Source organism: Euphorbia lathyris, chromosome 7 (assembly GCF_963576675.1).
Source record: "Euphorbia lathyris chromosome 7, ddEupLath1.1, whole genome shotgun sequence".
Classification (NCBI taxonomy): Eukaryota; Viridiplantae; Streptophyta; class Magnoliopsida; order Malpighiales; family Euphorbiaceae; genus Euphorbia; species Euphorbia lathyris.
In genome coordinates this window covers 71089951-71113308 of record NC_088916.1, presented here as the reverse complement: position 1 = coordinate 71113308, position 23358 = coordinate 71089951, and the positions used below count along the sequence as shown (strand labels likewise).

At 35.9% G+C, this 23358-nt stretch overlaps 1 protein-coding gene across 2 annotated transcripts; it reads left to right on the top strand.

Moving 5' to 3' along the window:
• The first annotated feature begins 415 nt into the window (after window positions 1–415).
• LOC136200766 (uncharacterized) lies at window positions 416–4880 on the top strand. Of its 2 annotated transcripts, none has more exons than XM_065991203.1 (3): window positions 416–1012; window positions 3138–3883; window positions 4126–4880. In XM_065991203.1, exons 1-3 carry the CDS (start codon window positions 725–727, stop codon window positions 4640–4642), a joined length of 1551 nt encoding a protein of 516 aa, XP_065847275.1. In that variant the 5' UTR covers window positions 416–724; the 3' UTR covers window positions 4643–4880. The 2 variants fall into 2 exon arrangements, with proteins under 2 accessions (XP_065847275.1, XP_065847276.1); XM_065991204.1 differs by having other exon boundaries at window positions 802–1012; window positions 3116–3883.
• Window positions 4881–23358: the final 18478 nt, after the last annotated feature.

Sequence of the window (23358 nt, the reverse complement as noted above, 5' to 3'; positions counted from 1 at the left end):
TCCGTGAGGATACCGTGGGGGCATATTGGGGAGAGGTATAGGGATCCCACGGAGCAGGGAAACATATTCTCATCTTTGTTTACGGAGGACAATCCTCACAGTCTTGATCACATGCACTTTAATGAGCATGTAGAATTTGTTCATTCACCGTTAGATCTAGGCTTAGCCTAGCCTAGATCTAACGGTGAATGAACAAATTCTACATGCTCATTAAGATGCATGTGAAAATTCCTGCAATCCTCATCCGTCCGGATTATAATAGGAGATTCTCCTTCTCCCTCCTCGTGAATCCCCGATAGGAACAACAAAAAATCCCGTCCAGTTTACATACCTACTTATAAATTAGTTTATGAACAACATTGACATTTTATGGCACTAAACTTCATTAACATTTTATGGGCCGTAGAAGGATCTTGCTCTGGTCCTTAATCTGGCATCTCCCTTTCAAATTGATATCACCAAAACCCCAATTGCAAAAAGATACAAACTTTAAGGCCAAACTAATGTTTCTTGTCGGTCTTTCGGTTCAAACACATCCAAACAATAATCCTTTCCCTGTAAGAGAATCCTTAGACTTTCAGCTATTTCCTTGGAACCGGTCAAGCCCCCCACCTTTTAACACCTATTCCATAAAATCCCCATTTCCTAAAACAAAACCCACTTGTCAATTTCAATCCAATCCTCATCCATACCCGATTGATCTTAACAGAAAAAGAAATAGAAAATGAAGAGAGAAACAGTAACTTTGATGCTGGTGAATCTTGCTGGAATCATGGAAAGAGCAGATGAATCTTTACTTCCTGGAGTTTATAAAGAAGTGGGTTCTGCTTTGCATACAGATCCTACTGGACTTGGGACTTTAACTTTGTTTAGGTCTATTGTTCAATCTTCTTGTTATCCAATTGCTGCTTATTTAGCTGTTAGTCATAATCGTGCCCATGTTATTGCTCTTGGTGCCTTTCTCTGGGCTGCTGCTACTTTCCTCGTTGCTTTTTCCTCCACTTATTTTCAGGTAAAAAAATTCACACTTGGGTTTTCTTTCTGCTCTATTTTTCTGTTTGGTTGCTGAGAAAATGGTGGAAAAGGAAGGAACTTTATATGTTTGAGCATTGTAAATGTCTAGAGTGTTTCAATTGTTGACATTGATCATAAATTGGAATATTAGTTATAGTTAGGATAAGATTGCTTTCTAATTGCAGATTTAGTTGCTAATTGTACAGTAAAAAATGCTGAATAAGAAAGTGAAAAGGTAAAGCTGCCATAAAAAGGAGAAGTATAGAATAGAAGAATATGAGGATATTCCTTCCTTTTTTTCTAAGTTTTAACTTTATCTCTGAATTATAGGGCAACTAAACTTTATTTTGGACATTAAAGTCCAAACTTGTCAAAAAGTCAATGTAGTCAAACTTGCCTGGTCATTATTTTGTCTATTTTTAGAGGCATTTTCTTTCATTTAGACTTTAATGTTACAATTTAAGGATTTTTATGTCAGGAAATGAAATTTAGGGACCATGATATTATAACGTTATTGTTAAAGGATCTTGGATGTATTTTGCACCGGAAAGAGGTGTGAGGTGTTTGATTTGTGGATGCTTGTAAGGATTAAAAATTTATAGGATTGAAAACACCCTTTAGTCTTTGTTTGGGAGTTTGGATGTTAACGGAGGTGAGAGTTAAAGCAGGTAATGGAAAGGAAGAGAAGTGATGGAAAGGAAAGTTAAAAATTAACCTTGTTTGGGAGTTTATAGGATGTAAATGAGGTTTAAATGTTTAACTTCGTTTGGGAGTTTAAATATGGGGGAAGGAAGGTTAAATTTACTCTGCAGAGACAAAAATTTTTTAAAAAGTTTACGTTACTCCCATTAACCCACAATTTTGAGGTTAGAGTTTAGAGGTTAGAGGAAGTAAACATTTAACCCCATTAACCTCCATTTACTCTCAAAATATAACTCCCAAACAAGGTTAACTTAATACTTAACCTTCCATTACTTCCATTTACTCCCATTAACCTCCTTCCAAACAAGGGCTTAGTGTCTTGTTCATTCCAGTTCCTTTACATTAAAAGGAAATAAGAGGAATGTAGGGTCAAATATAAGGATAAATTACACCTATGGCCACTGAACTTTACCCATTTTAAAATTGTTGCAACTGAACTTCAATTCTTAACAGTAGTTACTGAACTTTACACTTTTTAACATCTATGCCACTCAACTTTAACTAGCTCCTCAAAATGACCGTTAACGACCTCAAAATGAAAATAATCAAGAATTAAAGTTGTTCAAAATCATTTTTTTTGGAGCTTTTTCTCTCTAAAAATCCACACTCTCCTATTCAAATAACACCTAAATGACCTTAAAACAAAAATTTTCAAGAATTAAAGTTTCTTAGAATATCATTAACTCTTCGAATTTTTTATTTTTAGACCGTCAACGGTGGTTTTGAGGCATTGAGTGGTCACAGGTGTTAAAAAGTGTAAAATTCAGTCGGTTAAGATTTAAAGTTCAGTGGCCATAATGTTAAAATGGATAAAGTTCAGTGGTCACGAGTGTAATTTACCCTCAAATATACTAGGTAAAATACACTCTTGACCCTTATAACTTTGACGCCACTAACATAATGGCTCTTGAAGTTCAAAATTGGATATAAAAGTCTTTGAAATTTGACATGTACTAATATAGAAGTCCAAACCACTGTTAACCAGGTTATTGACCGTTTAATCACGTGAATTGCTTGTAAATGACACCCCTTTGTTCAGGTACCATCATGTTAGTAACGCCAAAGTTGAGGAGTCATGGATGTAATTTGACCGTCTTATTGACAGCAATTCACGTGGCCAATTGGTATTTACTTTGGTCAACGGTCATTTGAACTTTTAGGTTAGTATATGTCAAAGTTTAGATACTTTTATACCGGTTTTGAAGTTTAGGGATCGTCATGTTAGTAATGTCAAAGTTGAGGGATCATGAATGTATTTTAATCCACAAATACCTGGACTTAATAAGGATGGAATCTTAGTATATATTGCTTGAAGAACTGTCTCTGTGTGTATGTTTTTGTATTTCAACTTAAGGATTTAGATTAGTGCTCATAGCAGCTGATTTTATTGATTTCCAAGTTATTCAGTTTTCCTCAAACAGCTGGCTATCTCCAGAGCTTTAAATGGCATTGGTCTTGCAATAGTTGCTCCCGCAATCCAATCCCTCGTGGCCGATTCCACTGATTCTACCAACCGCGGCACAGCTTTCGGATGGCTACAGCTCACAGCCAACCTTGGTTCAGTCATTGGAGGACTCTGTTCGGTACTGATAGCACCCGTAACATTCATGGGAATCCCCGGATGGCGGCTCGCGTTCCATCTTGTCGGAATACTCAGTGTCATTGTTGGCCTACTAGTCTACCTTTTCGCCAATGATCCGCGCTTTCCAGACAACAGTAGAAAAGCTAGGAATCAAAGTAAACCCTTTTGGTCAGAAGTGAAGGATCTAGCTCAAGAAGCCAAGTCCGTTATAAAGATTCCGTCTTTCCAGATACTCGTGGCTCAGGGGGTTACGGGTTCGTTCCCATGGTCGGCCTTGACATTTTCAGCAATGTGGTTAGAGCTTATCGGCTTCTCCCACGACGAAACTGCATTCCTTATTGCATTGTTTGTGATTGCTAGTTCTTTTGGGGGTTTGTTTGGAGGCAAAATGGGGGATATACTTTCGATTCGTCTCCCGAATTCCGGGAGAATAATGCTTGCACAGATAAGTTCTGCATCAGCTATCCCTCTCGCGGCTTTGCTGCTGCTCGGTCTGCCCGATGATCAATCAACCGCAGCCATTCATGGGTTTGTTTTGGTAATCATGGGCTTGTTTATTACTTGGAATGGTCCTGCTACAAACAAGTAAAGTCTCTTCCTTTCTCTCTTTTTTTCCCAAATTCATTCCGCATTGTGAGGGCGAGCCTTGGCGCAACGGTAAACGTTGTTGTCGTGACGGGTTCGAGTTTTAGGAGCGGCCTCTTGCCAAAAAATTGGTAGGGGAAGCCTTGCTACCAGTACCCTTGTGGTTGGACCCCTCACCGGGCCGCCCTTTTATTCATTCAGGACTGTGGTCTCTAAAATTGCGATTATAATGGTTTGTGCAGTCCGATTTTCGCAGAAATAGTCCCGGAGAAGTCACGGACAAGTGTGTACGCTTTGGATCGATCATTTGAATCCGTTTTATCATCATTTGCTCCACCGATAGTTGGGATACTAGCTCAACATGTTTACGGTTATAAACCGGTTCCTAAAGGATCTACTTCATCTGAAGAGATTCTTACAGATAGAAGCAATGCTGCAGCATTAGCAAAAGCTTTGTATACGGCTATCGGAATTCCGATGGCGCTCTGTTGTTTCGTGTACTCGTTCCTCTATAAAACGTACCCAAGAGACAGAGATCGGGCTCAGATGGATGCTCTGATACAACTAGAGATGCAAGATTTGATGATGGATGAATCGCCGAGAAGTAGAGATGACTCGAAAACGGAGTTATTCGAAGCATCGGATAAGGAAAGAAGTGTTATTGAAATGATGTATGAACGGGAAGATGTTGTTGATGACGATGATGATGAAAAGACGATACTTTATCGTCAGCTGACATTTTCTAACTTGGGAGAGTAGAGTAGAAGAGTTTGGGTTTGATGAACATGAAACTGGTTAAAATCCAAAGAAGTTGGAGCTTTGGTCTCAGATTGTGAGACAACTGAAGTTTTCTCCTTTGGGAGGATTTACATAGGAAAAGTGGAAAAGTTGTAGGCTTTACTTAATAGGCATTGAGGTTTTTGTTTTACTTTTAGACAGGACTGTACAAGAACCAAATTCCTTCTATAAAAACAACTAAAGAATTTATTAGTCTCTATATTTTATTTTTACCCAACACATATTTAGTTCTGAGTAATACACTATTTAATCTTCTCTATTTACAGTTTAGTCCTTCAAGTATTTGAATTATCAAATAGTTTAGTCTTTCTATAACGAACTAAACTGTTGATAGAATAAAAGTTAAGGACTAAACACTGTATTATTAAAATTAGTGTTTTAAAAATTGGCGTCTAGACGGAGATTTTTAGAACACTGTCCTAATTTCCACTAGTCGGGCGGTATAAATCGGTTGACCGATTTTTGGCCTCCTAGGCAGTCTCAGGCGGTCCTAAACGGGTGTAAGCAGCTCCTAAGTGGTCCCAGTCCGTCAGTTTGAAAAAATTGGCCCTTAAATTTTATGTCAATTTTTTTAATTTTCAATAAAATATTTAAAAAACTAAAAACTAAAAAAAAAATATTAAACTATCAAATGTACTTTTAAGAATATTAATTTTATGTTATTTTGACACATTTTGTTATAAATGTTATTTTATTGATGTATTTGTTATTTTTTTTAAGGAAATTAATGTAAATAATATTAAAATATGAATGTTTTTCTATCCTAAATATTTTATATTATTATTTTTTCATAGTATAATTCATATATTAATTGTATCTATATAATTATTTATATAATAATAAATAAATAAATACAAAACATACAAATCTGATTAATCCCCGATTAATCAATAAGAACTTTATCCGTCCGACTAGTGCCTAGCGTCTTTTACAACCTTGATTAAAATACGAGTACTAAACAATGTATTAAATACAAGGAGTAATAAATTATTTATCCTAAGAACAATAAATTACTTCATATAGGTAGAACTCTACTTTGATAACTTATGAAGGATGAATCAGATACGAACTATTTAATAAATTCATACGATATAATATGAAATTTAAACAAGTTGATACCGTTGATAAAAAAAAATAGAAAATTTACACAACTGGTTCAAATATATGCTATCAAAATAGACACTTACATTATATATTTTTCAAAAATACCCTTAGGATCTGTTTGGTATATCGTAATGCAATGTAATGTAATCAATGTCGTAATGTAATCAAAATTGTAATGTAATAGAATGAAATAGTGATTCTATTACCATGTTTGATTGACAATTATGATGTAATGCAATAACCATTATAATACTTATATTTTCCTAATTAAATGCAATCATAAAATTTTATTTACATAATTAAAATCAACGAAAAATGTGAAAAATCGAATCGAAATCAAATACAAAATTAGATTAACCGAAATCAATAAATTAGTATATTGTTTTTCGCTTTTTCATATTTTTTTACATTTTTATCGTTTCTTTTTATTTCCATTTTCAACATTTTTCACTGTTTTTCTATTTTCTCATTTCTCCGGTTTTTCATTTTTCGCATTTTTTCGGTTTTTCGTTTTATTTTTCATTTTTCTCGTTTTCAATTTTCATGTTTTTCTACTTTTGCGTTTTTTACAAGAATGAGAGGTGAGATTTGAGAAATGAGAGGTTAGATGACAATGTAATGAAAATTCAAGACATTTTTCTATGTAATGGGGATTACAAGGTTTCTTCAACAAATTTTTTTTTTTTTTATGAAAATAAAACTTGCATTAAGATGAAAAGGCCTCAGCCATGATACAAGCAGAAATACAATCTGGGTAATCTCCCAGCAGAATACAAGGTTCTAACAGACTAGCTCCCCACTGTGCAAGGACGTGTGCCGCAATGTTTCGATCTCGACCCTCATGCTGAAACTGAACTCTGCTGCAGCTAGAGGAATCTTTGATTTTTTGCACAACTACATCGATATACGACACATCTTTACCCAGGTTAATAGCATCGATAGCCAGTTTACTATCAGATACAACCATAACATCCAACGCTCCTAGTTCCAATAGGAAGATCAGTCTGTTAAGAACCGCCAGCAGCTCAGCATGAGTCGAAGACCAACATCTCCCAAGTGGGCAGGCTCCACTTAACAGCACGAAACCATTGGAGTCCCGTGCGATAAAGCCGGCGGTGCTCCACCTTCTATCCGGGTCTATTTTTGCATCGCACTGAAGCTTAATCGTCCCCGGCGGTGGGGGAATCCAACTCTTTGCTCTATCCCTGTGACCCGTTAGAGCTGTCCCCATTTGAGGAACCCAAGCCTTTGCATTATGAACGCCTTGGAGGAATTGTTGTTCATTGATCATCTTCCCTGTGTGCCAAAATTTATTGTGCATAAACCAGACCATCCACAAGAAGGTGCAGTATATCCTAAATTCATCCGGAGTAAGTGTCTGAAAAACCATGGATACCCACTCTATAGTGGAGCTGCCTTGAACTGAACAGACCTTAACCGTAAGACCTGCTCCTTTCCACCATGTTTTAATTTTACTGCACCATTTGAAGAGGTGAATCAGAGAGCCATCAAAAGATCCGCACAAGATACATTCGCCAGAATCCAGGACTCTCCTTCGGGCTAGATTGGCTGGAGACGGCAAATTATTATGGCACACACCCCACAGAAAATGTAGAATCTTCGGCGGCAACTGTAGTCTCCAGATTCGTTTCCACATTTCATTAGGACCGCCTGACGGTTCGGCATTATCTGCAAGAACATCATTTTTAATCACAGCAGTTCTATAGCCAATTTTAACAGCATATTCTCCATTCCTAGATTCCTCCCAGAACAGTTCATCTTCATTACGTGTAGCTCGAAGCGGAATATTAAGAATCCATTCAGCATCCTCATCCAAAAAACAATGTCGTACAAGCCTCGTATTCCAATTCTTCGTGTCCCGATCAATTAGGCAAGAGACAAATTCAGTGGGAGTACTGTGTCTAAGAACAAGAGGACGAAGGCATGGGATCCCAGACACCCAACGGGACTCTAAAATTTTGATGCTCTCACCTTAGCCCACCCTCCATAAGCCACTCTGCCGGAGTAGCTCCCTGCAAGCTAGTAGGCACCTCCAGACATAGCTATCGCCCGGCCTCCCAAAAACACTTGTCCATGAGTCGCGTTTCAGATATTTGGCGTGGAAGACTTTTGAACACAGTGAGTCTGTTCGAGACACAATTCGCCACAGTTGTTTTGCCAGCAGTGCCTGATTGAAGGAAACAAGATGTCGGAATCCAAGCCCTCCAGTTTTCTTGGCTGTGCACAATCTGGCCCACCTCATCCAATGGATCCGCTTCTTAGCCTCCTTAGTTCCCCACTAGAACCCAGCAGTTATCGCTTGTAATTCCTCACAGAAGGTTTTTGGTAAGAGGAAACAACTCATTAAATATTGGGGTATTGCTTGAGTTACCGCCTTTATCAGGGTTTCCTTACCAGCCTTTGATAGGCACTTCTCATTCCATCCACCCACCTTTCTCATAATTCTTTCCCGGAGTGAGTTAAAAATAACCTTTTTTTATTTTCCAATGATCGTCGGCATGCCCAGATACCGTGGGAACTCTTGAACCGCTTTAACCCCCAAAATTTCAGTCAGCTCTCCCTTCTTTTCATCAGTTAAATTTGAGCTAAAGTTAATTTCTGACTTATCCATATTAATACATTGAACCGAGGCACACTCATATAAATTCAGGATCCCTTTGATAGTACAGCATTCCTCAGCCGTGGCTTTGAAAAACACAAGTGAGTCATCAGCAAACAATAAGTGGGACACAGGGGGGCCAAATTTCCGACTCTGATCCCGTGTAAGACACCATCTAACTCCGCTTTCTTAATCAAGGATGAGAACCCTTCCGCACAAAGTAAAAACAAATAGGGTGATATGGGATCCCCTTGTCGCAGACCCCTACTCGGCCTAACTAGGCCTTTGGGCACCCCATTTATAAGGAATGAAAAAGAAGCTGTAGATATGCACCTTAACACAAGTTCAGTGAAATGATTTGGAAACCCCATTGTGCGCATAACTTTCTCCATAAAAGACCATTCAACTCTGTCGTAAGCTTTGCTCATGTCCAACTTAAGCGCGCACATCCCTTTCTTTCCTTTGAATCTGTGCTTCATGGAGTGAAACAGTTCGAAGGCAATCAAAGCATTGTCAGTAATAAGCATCCCTGGTACAAACGCACTTTGGATCTGACTGATGACTGTATCCAATACAGGTTTGATGCAGTTAGCTAAGACTTTCGAGATTAGCTTGTAGGTGACATTACAGAGGCTGATAGGTCGTAGATCTTTCATAGCACTAGGAGATTGGATTTTGGGGATTAAGGTGACATAAGTGTGATTTAGTTCAGGTGGGAATTCATTACCTTGAAGGATTCCAAGGACCATGGCTCCAATTTCATCACCAACAATATCCCAGTAGGTGGTGTAGAATAGTGCAGGCATACCATCTGGTCTAGGCGCCTTAAGGGGGTGCATCTGGTCAAGGGCTCGCTTAACCTCCTCCATGGTGAATTCTGAGGAAAGCTCTTCAATTGCCTCAGAGGATAATCTAGCGTGGATGGCATCGGCAACGGCTTCCTGATTGGTTGGGGAGCACGATGAGAATAGCTCTTCATAGAAGGACGTCACAATGGTCTCGACATCCTCCTCATTATCACACCATTCACCATGTTTATCTTTCAGCCGACGAAGATAGTTGCTTTTGCGTCTCGAGTTTGCCTTGGCATGGAAATATTGTGTGTTTCGGTCCCCCTCCGCAAGCCAAAGCGCTCGGGATCTCTGCCTCCACATAATCTCTTCTTGTTCTTGTAGTTCCAGGATCTTTCCCTGATGGAAATTCAATTCCTCTTCAATTCGGGGGTTGGGTTCAAGATGTTGGAGGGAGACTAATTTTTCCGTATGCCTCCGGAGCCGTGAACCAATATTTCCGAATGATTCCTTGTTCCACACCTGCAGTTTCTGGGCACATGACTTTAGTTTGATTGGGATAGAAGTGGGTCCGTTACTACAACACGTCCCCCAGGCTTCCTCAATGATCTGTTTGGATGAGTCTTCCTTGGCCCACATGGCCTCAAACCTGAACGGAAGACCTCCCCTTTTCCTTGCACCATCCGAGTCCAGCAGAAGTGGGGCGTGATCAGAGCAAACGCGAGCAAGATGAAGAATGATGGAGTCCGGGAACATAGCATCCCATTCCACCGTTCGGACAAAGCGGTCTAATCTTTCTCTTATTAGATCATTTCCGTGTCACCCATTTACCCACGTAAAGGCAGGTCCAGTATAGCCCATATCAAATAGCTCGCAATCACTGAGGCATGTCCGAAAAGCTTGTAGCATACGATCATTACACTCCCGCCCCCCATGTTTCTCAAAAGAGTACATTATCTCGTTGAAATCACCAAAGCACACCCAGGGCAAGGCTTCCCGTTGGTGTAAATCTCGCATCATTGCCCAAGTTCTAGCTTTATTGACCGCTTCTGGCCATCCGTACACACCAGTCCCTCTCCAAGTCATATCCCCATCCAGATTTTCCACTCCAAAGTGAATACAGTGATCTGTGTAGCCCAATATCTTTACACCTAGGTCCTTCACCCACAACAGTAGCAATCCACCAGATTTACCAACAGCATGCACTGAAAAAACATTGTATCCCGGGAATCGCCTTTTTATTCCATCCATCCGTTGATGACTTAGCCTTGTTTCCATCAGAAAAACTAAGTCCGAGCAGTGTCGGCTCATAGTTCGAGCCAGTGTTTGGAGTGTCCGAGAGTTGCCCAGCCCCCGGACATTCCAACTAAGGAGCTTCATGATGACTGGCGGGGCTGTTCGCCAGCCTCCGCCATTTCTTGAGCCGTGGGATGATCCCAACTTTCACAAAGTTTTTTCACCATAGCATGTGCCCTCTCATCCTCCCCTTCCAACGGGCCATTATCACCTTCTAATTTACGCTTGCAGACCATCTTGCCCTCAAAGACATCATCCTCCATCTTCTCACTTGCATAGGTACTGGGGGTAATTCCACCTTTGCTGCCCCTGATAGCATTTCCCACTTGGCTGCCCCTAGCTCTCCTGTTTCTACCTTTGTTACGAGCAAGAGGTGGGAAAGTTGTTTTGCACATGATTGGGATAACTGTATGGGCATGGTCTGGGGGTAGCCCATTGGTCAGGATTGTGACATCATGTAGTGAGGAGAAAATAGTACCTGTTGCACAGCTTTTGTCTTCTTTTTCTCTGAATTGCCCCACTACGTCTGTTTGGGCAGAAACTGTTGTGGAGACAAGCTCATAATTAGCTTTGTCACTATTGTGTAGGTCCAAGTCACCATGCTCCCCATAGTGTGTCTGGGCATTGGTCCCACCAGATCTTCCCTCCTCCAAGGTTTGTTGCCTACTGGTACTGCCTTGTCTTTTTGGTCTAGGGCAGATGGTGCCCACCTCTTCGGGACTTGGATCCTTATCCAAAGGTGCAGACCTCTGCCCCTCATTTAATTCCTTAGGTTTGATGTCCCTGACCAGCAGCTGCTGGTCTTCCTCCATCAATGTGTCTTCGCCGTTGCTGTTGACTTGGTGAACTAGCAACTCCGGTGATATTTCTTTCTCTTGTGGTTCTGGGAATAATTTCCGGCAAGCACCCCTATTTCCTTCAAGCGTTTCTGTGATGATTTTTTTCGTCGTCGAGTCCACCTTAAGGGATCGGAGCTTAAGAGGGGTAGCTCTTAGGGAATGACTGTAAGGCCACTCTGCCTCATCAAAGTTTTCTGGGACTTCACTGCATTCCTTATGGACGTGCCCAAGTCTACCACAGTAGTAACAGAAGTTAGGGATCCGCTCGTATTTGAAGGATACCCACACTATGTCTCCGCGTCCGTTCTTGATTTTGATCCCCCTTAGCAGCGGTTTCCCAACCTCAACATTGACTCGGGCCCTAACATAGTTACACCAAGACCCTATAGCATCCCGATCAATGCTTAATACCTCCCCGGTACAGCCAGCCACCTTTATGATGGAATTTACATCTCTGCGGTTGAGAGGTAGATTGAAGATGCGTAGCCAAAAGTCACAATGGTCAAGTTTCAATTCAGCTGGTTGCTCATCTCCCTGCACACTCCTGAGTATGATTAAGTTCCGTCCATAGTGCCACGACCCATCTCGTAGGATCCTTTCCTTGTCCCGATTAGAATCGAATTCATATAAAAACATACCATTACCAATTTCCTTCAGTTGGAAAGTCTTGAGTTTCCAGGCCACCATCAGAGCTTGCGCCATCCCTCTCAGGTTGAGTGGCTTCGACGACAGGATTCTCCCCACAAGGCTGGGTTTGGCTTGGTGTTCATCCCGTGACTCTAAACCTTCGAACAAGTCAATAACCTTATCCTCAGTATCTTTGAGTGATATCTTTGGCAGCTGGTCTTCCAGTTGTAAGGCCATAGGGCTGCTAGAGAAGAGAGAAGTGGGAAAAAATCCCGAGAAGGAGAGAGAGGGGAAGGAGAAAGGACAGAAGAAGAGAAAGGATAGGAAGAGGGGAAAAGGAGGTCTATTGCAAGCAAAAGGCTTCCTATCGCAGAACTAGCTGCTAGTTAGGGAAGGAAGAGAGAGTCCACATTGGGAATCTTTCTTCAACAAAATTTAACTCAATGTTTTCTCATTCCATTTTTCTATGTTTGGTTGCATGTTACAATTTCATTGTAATGGAATGAGAAAACATTGAGTTAAATTTTGTTGAAGAAACCTTGTAATCCCCATTACATAGAAAAATGTCTTGAATTTTCATTACATTGTCATCTAACCTCTCATTTCTCAAATCTCACCTCTCATTCTTGTCAAAAACGCAAAAAGTAGAAAAACATGAAAATTGAAAACGAGAAAAATGAAAAATAAAACGAAAACCCGAAAAAATGCGAAAAATGAAAAACTAGAGAAATGGGAAAATAGAAAAACGGTGAAAAATGTTGAAAATGGAAATTAAAAGAAACGAGAAAAATGTAAAAAAATATGAAAAAGCGAAAAACTATATACTAATTTATTGATTTCGGTTAATCTAATTTTGTATTTGATTTCTGTCACATTCGTGTCCCTAATTTTAGTTATTATACCCTAATATTATGTTAAATTACATTTATTTATTGATTGGAGAGTTAATTGGGTATTATAGATATAGTTTGGAGGCTAATTTCATATTTTAAGTATAAAATCAAAAGTTTAGAATAAGTTTTAAAAGAAGTTAAAGTTTAGAGGGAACAAAATGGATATTATCCATTATTGGGAAGCTAAATTGCACAAATCTAGATCCCAAATTCGTTCATATCAATATGAATGTGCACATTTAGAAAATTGACCTCCATTCCATCTTATTCTCCTCCATACACTCAATTTTACATCTTTTTGATCATTTTTTGATTGCCGGAGATTGCACCGTTGGATCGAGCTCATTTTTTTTACAGTGGCTTCTAGACATCCTAATACACATTGTGATCGGTGTGATTTTGATTTGCAGATTTCTAGCATGGATTCGTCCTAAGCAGATTAGAGGGGAATATTTGAGGTTTTAATGTGTTTTTCTCCCAATTAGTGCTAAAGTAAGTAATTATCAACTACCCTTTTGAGTTTTTATGTATATATATGTATATACAACTCTATATTTTCCAGAAAATTGAATGTTTGTGGTGATTTTTGACATGCATTTGATTAATTGGAGTTTTTATGAATTAGTGTTTAACATGAACTTAAAGTTAAGTTCAAGTAATAATATATGTATTTGCATGTCAATTTCAACCTATAATATATGTTTATGTATACATGATTTGAGTTTGGTTTTGATGAACTTAGTATATTTGATTAATATTTGTGATATATTTGATATTTTGAAGAGCAGAATTCAAAAGAAAGTGTATTGAGAAACTTTATTGATAATTGGTTTGTGATCAAAGGTATATGTATATATAATAAGTGTTTTTCTATAAATTTATTTCTAAAAGTAAATTTGAGTTTTAATTAAAGGTTGTTAAAATATTAATTTTGATGAAATTATGATTTATTGAAATAAAGTCTATATATGATGATTTATGTGTTATTTTTAAGAAATTGAAGTTAATATTGATAAGTATATTTTTTAAATTATTTATTGGTGATTTTTGCTCAATCATGATTTATGATTTAATATTTTGGAAATTGATTGAGTAAAGGTATTGAGAAAAATTTATGATGTTGATTTATGAGGGATATATATATATATATATATATATATATATATATATATATATATATAAAGTCCGTATTTAGTGAGAAATACGGCATGTGTACACAGTTGGAAGACCTATCGGGTATGGCAAAGAAATGTTGAGTAAGACCATGCGGGATAGGCAAATTATGAGATATCTCGATTCTATTATATTGTGGGGATTGATACATACGGGGATTATCTCTCGGATGGATACGATTTGCGAAATAATTATTGATATACGATTTGTGAAGTAATTATTGACATAACGATTTGTGAGGTATCTATTGAGATACAGTTGATGGAACTTTTATTAGGATACAGTTTATTGATATACGGTTTATGAAGTATTTATTGATTTACGATGGATTTGACTAAATGGTTAATTGCAAACCTATTTAGTTGAGATTTCAAACAAATAAATATGTATATAACTATTTTGAGCATAAGTTATAGTATTAAGTGTCTTAATAAAGTGATTTACGTTTTGACTATGTGTGGTATTTTGAGAAATGATAGCAAGCTTATGATATTTTAAAGTGCATATTTGGTTAAAAGTACTACTTTGAGTATTTTATTATGGTTTAATTCATAAAGTGTTCATTTTTAAGAATATGAATTTTATATGATGCATTTTGAAAATTAAAGTATATATATAGCTATTTTGAATATAAGTACTTTATGTAGTTGATAATTGCTTACTGAGATTTTTGTCTCACCTTTTTAAATGTTTTAATGTTTTTAGGTGAGAAAATACAAGATAGAAAGAAGGTGACCGGCCGATTAGGCGAGGATTGTTGCTAATTGTTAGAATTATTATTAGAACTTTAATATTTAATTGTATTATGATGAAGTTGGTAAATATGTTGAGGTTTTAATGTAATAGGAATATGGATTTGTTTAGAATATACATTTAAGAGGAATACCTAGAAAAGTGATATTTATGATATTTGGAGACTATTAAGTGTTAATTGTGATCTTTCTATTTCACGTCCGATGCCGATTGAGGTCGTTTACGGGTCGGGTGTGACAGTTTGGTATCAGAGCCCACTAGTGGAAAAATGGCCATTTGCATCGGCCCTTATAAAATACGATGCAAAAGAGTCATTTGCATCGGCCTTTTATAAAGGACCGATGCAAAAGAGTCATTTGCATCGGCCCTTTATAAAGGACCGATGCAAATGTCATGACATTTAGTATTTGCATCGGCCCTTAACAGGGACCGATGCAAATAATTTTATTATTTGCATCGTCCATGTTAAAAGGGCCGATGCAAATATCAATTGAATCATTTGCATCGGCCCCTTAAAAGGGATCGATGCAAATAACTGTATTATTTGCATCGGCCTCTTAAAACGACCGATGCAAATAACTGTATTATTTGCATCGGCCTCTTAAAACGACCGATGCAATTAGTGTTAGGATAAATTTTAAAAAATTAATAAAATAAAAGAGGGTATTTTGTAATTAACTGGGGCGAATTTATAAATAATGAAAAGTTAAGTATAGATTCAGATTTTATTTTAGGGTTACTTTCTCGTTTGCAGCCGCCTCCATCTCCCTCTTCTCCTTCTCACAAGACCAAACCCAACCTTCCATGGCTGCGCCTTTCCACCGCCGAAATCTCACATAGAGCTCACCTTATCGTTGCCTGGAGACTCTCGAATTTCATAAGAGATCTGAACGGAAACAGCTCGGACCAAACGCCAATTCTTAGAGACTGTCGATCTAAGTCTTAGAGAGCTCCAGAGTTGAAATAGAGATGCTAATTTTCTGGAAAATGCAGTTTCGAGTGCCGCGAAGCTACCGATGGCAAAGTGAGTAGATGAAACCCTAACTCCTTTTGAAGTTTGTTTCAAAAATAAGTTTTTGGATCTTATATGAATGGAACTGGTTGTGTTTCTGAATCACTGAGGCTCCTTGTGTGTCTGAATCACTCAGGCTCGTTGTGTTCATGATGATCTCGCTGCTCTTACTAATTGCAGGACCGTAGAACTGGAAGAGAAAACATGTTATTTTCTCGAGAGGTTGGGAAAACAGATAAGCGTATAACTCACTCTCACTTTCTTCAAGGCAATCCAACTCTTCTCTCCCTTTTGCGGAACTAGCTAATCAAAATCTGAAGAAGAAAATCACTTTTACAATCTGGTATGGCTTCTTTCCTCCATTGCACTGCTATAGGGTTTCTAGAATTTCTCTTTATTTCAGTTAACTGTATTCACTTGTTGCCTTACACTAATTCCATTGAGGAATCGATCCAAAGTTTACTCTTTTCTACTCTCTCAGGCTTTTTTCTTTCTCCAACTGAATCGATCCAATGTCGTGGAATGTTACACTCTATGTATCCATATATTTTCAGATAAAGAATGCCGTTTTTGCTTCTGTTAGGATAGGGGATTGGCGCTACCCTGTTTTTATTTGGTTTTCAGTCGTATATTCATTTTATAATTGCCTTTTGATTTCTCGATGGGGATTATGTATTGAAGTCCGTTTATGGACTATTTGTGTGATATTATGCTGGTTTAATCTTGACTCCGACTTCAGATATTTCTTAATAGCCTAACACATTTGCATAAATTGCACAATGTAACATACTTACATTAACTGAGTGAGCTGGTAATTACATTCTTCAGAATGACTGTCAACTTCAGTTTTCTTTTAAGAGCATATAACTTCATTTTGTTATAGCTCATTACCTGTTCTTCCACATGAAAAGCGTAAGTGCTAGCTTCCGTGCCTTAAGATCTGACTCCTCTTCTGTGAAATACTCTGGGGATTCTTACCTTTTTTGTCAACATGCAGTGAACTTAAATGATACAGAATGTGCTCGTCAATCTGTGGATGATTCGTTTCCTGGTCTGGATAAACTTCAATAAGATGCTGAAGCTGTTGATATACTTGATGATGTTGAAGATCATACAGTAGGAAGTTTGCTTCCTGATGATGAGGATGAGCTTTTAGCTGGCATAATGGATGATTTTGACCTGAGTAGGCTTCTTGGTTCCCTGGAGGACTTGGAAGATTATGATCTTTTCGGTAGTGGAGGAGGTATGGAACTTGAAAGTGATCCACAGGACAGCCTGGGTATTGTCATCTCAAAACTAAATTTATCTGATGGTGTTGTTGGAAATGGGATACCTCCTTTCGCACTTCAAAATGGCGTGGGAACTATAGCTGGAGAGCATCCATATGGTGAACATCCTTCAAGAACTTTATTTGTTAGGAATATTAATAGTAATGTTGAAGACATAGAGCTGAGAACACTATATCAACTCACTAATCAGGTATTCATTTTCCATGCTATTGAATTTCTGAGTAATTGATTTGGATTGGTATTTGGGAATTCATTTATGAGGATTTTGGATGAATTTCTAATTATTGGGTGTGTTATTGTTGTTGTGAAGGTGCTTGCAACTGATTCTAATCAGGGGGAGAAAGAGTTTCAGACCGAGGTATTAACTCAGGCACCTCTTACATTTATTGTTTTAGTACCAAAAAGTTAGCAACTTGCACAAACCATGTGCCTTGGCTTGACCATTAAATGTGTTTGTTAATAGAATTAAAGTCCAGTCATGACAACTCGTACTGATATGTGTCTTGTTCATGTTCACATTAAATCTGGTGTCTGAATCATTGTCTTTTATTAAATGTTCAGGCCTTGACTGAGTTTTACACCGTTTCTGGTCATGTCTGTGGTTTTTAATTTTTGATCGTTTTCAGGTCATGCTATTGGGAAGGTTGCATCATAGGAACCTGGTGAATTTGGTTGGATATTGTGCAGAAAAAAGGCAGCACATGCTTATATATGTCTATATGAGTAAAGGCAGTTTAGCTTCTCATTTGTACAGTAAGTGAGCATCCAACTTTCTGTATCATAACAATTTTATTTTATTCAGTAATCAAAGAACCTTATTCTTGTAGAGTTAGAGGTCGCAACGAATATGAAACTTTTGTTATGTTCATTCACGCACTGTCTCATTTTATGGAGTTTTTTTAGCTTCAATTTATATGTTGAGATTGTCATTGATGCATGTGTTTAGACCACGGTTTGAAAATTCAAACTCTGAATAAACATATCTAACTTTTTCTTAGAAGGGTGTCGGTGACGCATTTGGCCTCCTTGTGTTTTGGTTGTTGAAAAGTGACATTATTTTTCTGGTTCTTGCAGGTAATGAAAATAATCCAGTAAGCTGGGATTTAAGAGTTCATATTGCATTAGATGTAGCAAGGGGTTTGGAGTATCTTCATGATGGGGTATAATTTCGTTAATGGCAACTTACGTATGGATTTTCACAAGAATGGATCAAATGAGTGGTTAGGTTTCCGTTTGGAGCTGATTGGGAGCATCATCATGTGCATGTCTGCTATGTTCTTGCATCTAGGCTTGATTTCAATTTTTGTTGACTGCACTAATGTGTTATATTTTAGGGTTTTTCATATTTATTTTATTTGCTATAATATAGAGCTCCATTCAATCCAAATATTTTTTTTTTAATAAAAAATGTATCATTTGCATCGGCCCCTTAAATATGGCTGATGCAAATAATATGATCATTTGCATCGGCCCCTGAAAGGAACGATGCAAATAAAGAATCATTTGCATCGGCCGTTAAAAGGGACCGATGCAAATGATTGTATCATCTCACGTGCTTACACATCATTTGCATCGGCCCCTTACAAAGGGCCGATGCAATAGAGGTGCCCATTTGCATCGGTCTCTTTAAGGGGCCGATGCAAATGATCACCTCATTTGCATCGGCCAGCGGCCGACGCAATTGCATTTGCGTCGAGGGCTTTTGCATCGCGCTATGGCCGATGCAAAAGGCCCTAAACGGCCGATGCAAATGGCCTTTTTTTCACTAGTGGCCCTAGGTTAAATTCTTTGGACCTAAGGTTGCTAGTAATTGAGGAATGTGGATATTTGGTGATCGCTAAGAAATAATTGATAGTAATTGAGAAATGTGGATATTTAGTGATAGTTGATAAATAATTTGAAATTTTTTGAGGATTGAGTAATTAGCTAATGAGGTGTAAAAATGAGATTTGATGGTTAGCAATATCTAAGTATATGAAAAATAGTAAATTATTTGATATCTGGTGATATGGGTTACATATTGATATTAAGTATGACTTGGAATTGATATTTGAGAGTTTAATAGTTATTAAAAATATACGTATCTCGGATGTGAAGTAAGGTTAGGAGACTTTGAAATGATATAATGAGTTTTGAAGTTAATAGATATGTGATTAAGGAAGCGAAAATGTGGAGATTATAATTAATTGTTTTGGAGGTTGATTTTAAATTGGAGATTATGATAGTAGTTTAACAGGTTATAGAATCTTAAATTCAATAAATGATGTTTAGAGAGATACTGATGTTAGCGATCAATGAGAAGTAAAGTGAGAGAAAATGAAATATTAAATTACATGATTTGATGATTAAATTTGGTAAGCTTAAATAATGTTTGAGGAAATAATTAAGATATGAATTTTGAGGATAAATTTTTCTGATTTTAAGCACAGTTTGAGGTAGGAAATTAAGAGATAAATATGATATAAAGATGATATATATGTCGATAATTGAAATTTTGTAGTATATTTATTGTCAATAGTAAAGTTATTTTTAGATGACATTGATTATACTCTAAGTTTATATAAGGATCAAATTGAGTGTTTTTAGATCAAATAAGAAAATTTAATAACATTATAGATTTATTGACTTTTATGTAGGTAAGGATATTATTTGGAGTTGGTAAAAATATTGATTATTGTAATTTAGGTACTCTACATTCATTGTTTATATGGTTTGGAGAAAATATTGAAGTTTATTTAGATTGATAAATGGTATTCGTCGTGGTGATTATAAAAAAGAAATAGCATATAGTAGTTCAATTGAATTTAAGGAAATAAATGGAAAGTTTTAAGAGTGACATGGATATTAAGATTTTATGAAATGAGTCTTATTGATAAGAAATTGTATTAAAATAATAATGTTATATTTGATTGATGATGATTATTGAAGATTATAATATAAATAATGATTGGAGTGAAATATTATAGATACAAGTATTATTGCCGGTAGTTTCTGTTGATGATTATGTTCATCGGTCGGCGACTCGTTGAATACCCGAGTTGAATTGCCCATTATGATGAAATAAGATTATATATTGATGCAAATCATTGATTCAAATTATTTGAAGTTTAAGAAAAACATAATATCGTACATATTAGAGGTTCAAAAGTGATTTTTTTAAAGTCTATAGAATTTGGAGATAGGTGAAAAATATTTGATATATACATGATGGATGAAATCAATTGTGGTTTAAATTTATTGAAGTGAGATTTGGTTTAATACTAGGAGGATATGAACATAAAATATATCATATTATATAAATTGAATAAATGATATTTGGAGTTCTATTGTGGATTTATTGGTGATGGAATTAACTAGATTGAAGTTTAGAGTTACTTAGAGTTATATCTAAATGATTGATAGAGATATGCCAATGATGATGATGATGATGATAAAGGAAGTGAGATGAAGTATTAGAGTTTATGATTCGATGATTATTATGAGGAATCTTAGTAATTTGAAATAAATTTGTGATCCTTGAGATTATTTGAGGAAGAAAATTTAGTTAGATTAGATACCGTGAATTTCGAGGACGAAATTCTTTAAGGTGGGGAGAATTGTCACATCTGTGTCCCTAATTTTAGTTATTATACCATAATATTATGTTATTACATTTATTTATTGATTGGAGAGTTAATTGGATATTATGGATATAGTTTGGAGGCTAATTTCATATTTTAAGTATAAAATCAAAAGTTTAGGATAAGTTTTAAAAGAAGTTAAAGTTTAGAGGGAATAAAATGGATATTATCCATTATTGGAAAGCTAAATTGCACAAATCAAGATCCCAAATTCGTTCATATCAATATGAATGTGCACATTTACAAAATTGATTTCCATTCCATCTTATTCTCCTCCATACACTCAATTTTACATATTATTTATCATTCTTTGATTGCCGGAGATTGCACCGTTGGATCGAGCTCATTTTTTTACAGTAGCTTCTAGACATCCTAATACACATTGTGTCGGTGTGATTTTGATTTGCAGATTTCTAGCATGGATTCGTCCTAAGCAGATTAGAGGAGAAGATTCGAGGTTTTAATGTGTTTTTCTCCCAATTAGTGCTAAAGTAAGTAATTATCAACTACCCTTTTGAGTTTTTATGTATATATATGTATATAAAACTCTATATTTTCCAGAAAATTGAATTTTTGTGGTGATTTTTGACATGCATTTGATTAATTGGAGTTTTTATGAATTAGTGTTTAACATGAACTTAAAGTTAAGTTCAAGTAATAATATATGTATTTGCATGTCAATTTCAACCTATAATATATGTTTATGTATACATGATTTGAGTTTGGTTTTGATGAACTTAGTATATTTGATTAATATTTGTGATATATTTGATATTTTGAAGAGTAGAATTCAAAAGAAAGTGTATTGAGAAACTTTATTGATAATTGGTTTGTGATCGAAGGTATATGTATATATAATAAGTGTTTTTCTATAAATTTATTTCTAAAAGCAAATTTGAGTTTTAATTAAAGATTGTTAAAATATTAATTTTGAGGAAATTATGATTTATTGAAACAAAGTCTATATATGATGATTTATGTGTTATTTTTAAGAAATTGAAGTTAATATTGATAAGTATATTTTTTAAATTATTTATTGGTGATTTTTGTTCAATCATGATTTATGATTTAATATTTTGGAAATTGATTGAGTAAAGGTATTGAGAAAAATTTATAATGTTGATTTATGAGGGATATATATATATATATATATATATATATATATATATTTCTGATTTTAAATTATATTATGAAATTATAATGTTTTTAGAATCCATCAAGAGTAATCCGGATAGGTGGTTTTTATTAAAGTCCGTATTTAGTGAGAAATACGGCATGTGTACACAGTTGGAAGACCTATCGGGTATGGCAAAGAAGTGTTGAGTAAGATCATGCGGGATAGGCAAATTATGAGATATCTCGATTCTATTATATTGTGGGGATTGATACATACGAGGATTATCTCTCGGATGGATACGATTTGCGAAATATTTATTGATATACGATTTGTGAAGTAATTATTGACATAACGATTTGTGAGGTATCTATTGAGATACAGTTGATGGAGCTTTTATTAGGATACAGTTTATTGATATACGGTATATGAAGTATTTATTGATTTACGGTGGATTTGACTAAATGGTTAATTGCAAACCTATTTAGTTAGAGATTTCAAACAAATAAATATGTATATAACTATTTTGAGCATAAGTTCTGGTATTAAGTGTCTTAATAAAGTGATTTACGTTTTGACTATGTGTGGTATTTTGAGAAATGATAGCAAGCTTATGATATTTTAGAGTGCATATTTGGTTAAAAGTACTACTTTGAGTATTTTATTATGGTTTAATCCATAAAGTGTTCATTTTTAAGAATATGCATTTTATATAATGCATTTTGAAAATTAAACTATATATATAGCTATTTTGAATATAAGTACTTTATGTAGTTGATAATTGCTTACTGAGATTTTTGTCTCACCTTTTTAAATGTTTTAATGTTTTTAGGTGAGAAAATACAAGATAGAAAGAAGGTTACCGACCGATTAGGTGAGGATCGGAAGTTGTTGCTAATTGTTAGAATTATTATTAGAAATTTAATATTTAATTGTATTATGATGAAGTTGGTAAATATGTTGAGGTTTTAATGTAATATGAATATGGATTTGTTTAGAATATACATTTAAGAGGAATACCTAGAAAAGTGATATTTATGATATTTGGAGACTATTAAGTGTTAATTGTGATCTTTCTATTTCACGTCCGATGCCAATTGAGGTCATTTACGGGTCGGGTGTGACAATTTCGATTCGATTTTTCACATTTTTCGTTGATTTTAATTATGTAAATAAAATTTTATGATTGCATTTAATTAGGAAAATATAAGTATTGTAATGGTTATTGCATTACATCATAATTGTCAACCAAACATGGTAATAGAATCACTATTCCATTCTATTACATTACAACTTTGATTACATTACAACTTTGATTATATCACATCGCATTACGGTATACCAAGCGGATCCTAAATGCATAATAATCAATTGCAATGTTAGATTAGTTATGCGCAAGAGTTTTACACAGTTAGAAACATTTAACCTAGATTTCGAGTATTCGCAAATCGCTTTATGCGAACCAAATTGCTAAAGTGCGAACACTCTTTTATCATTTGCATTTATTATAAAATGAGACCAAAAGTGTGAACAAACTATCTGTATA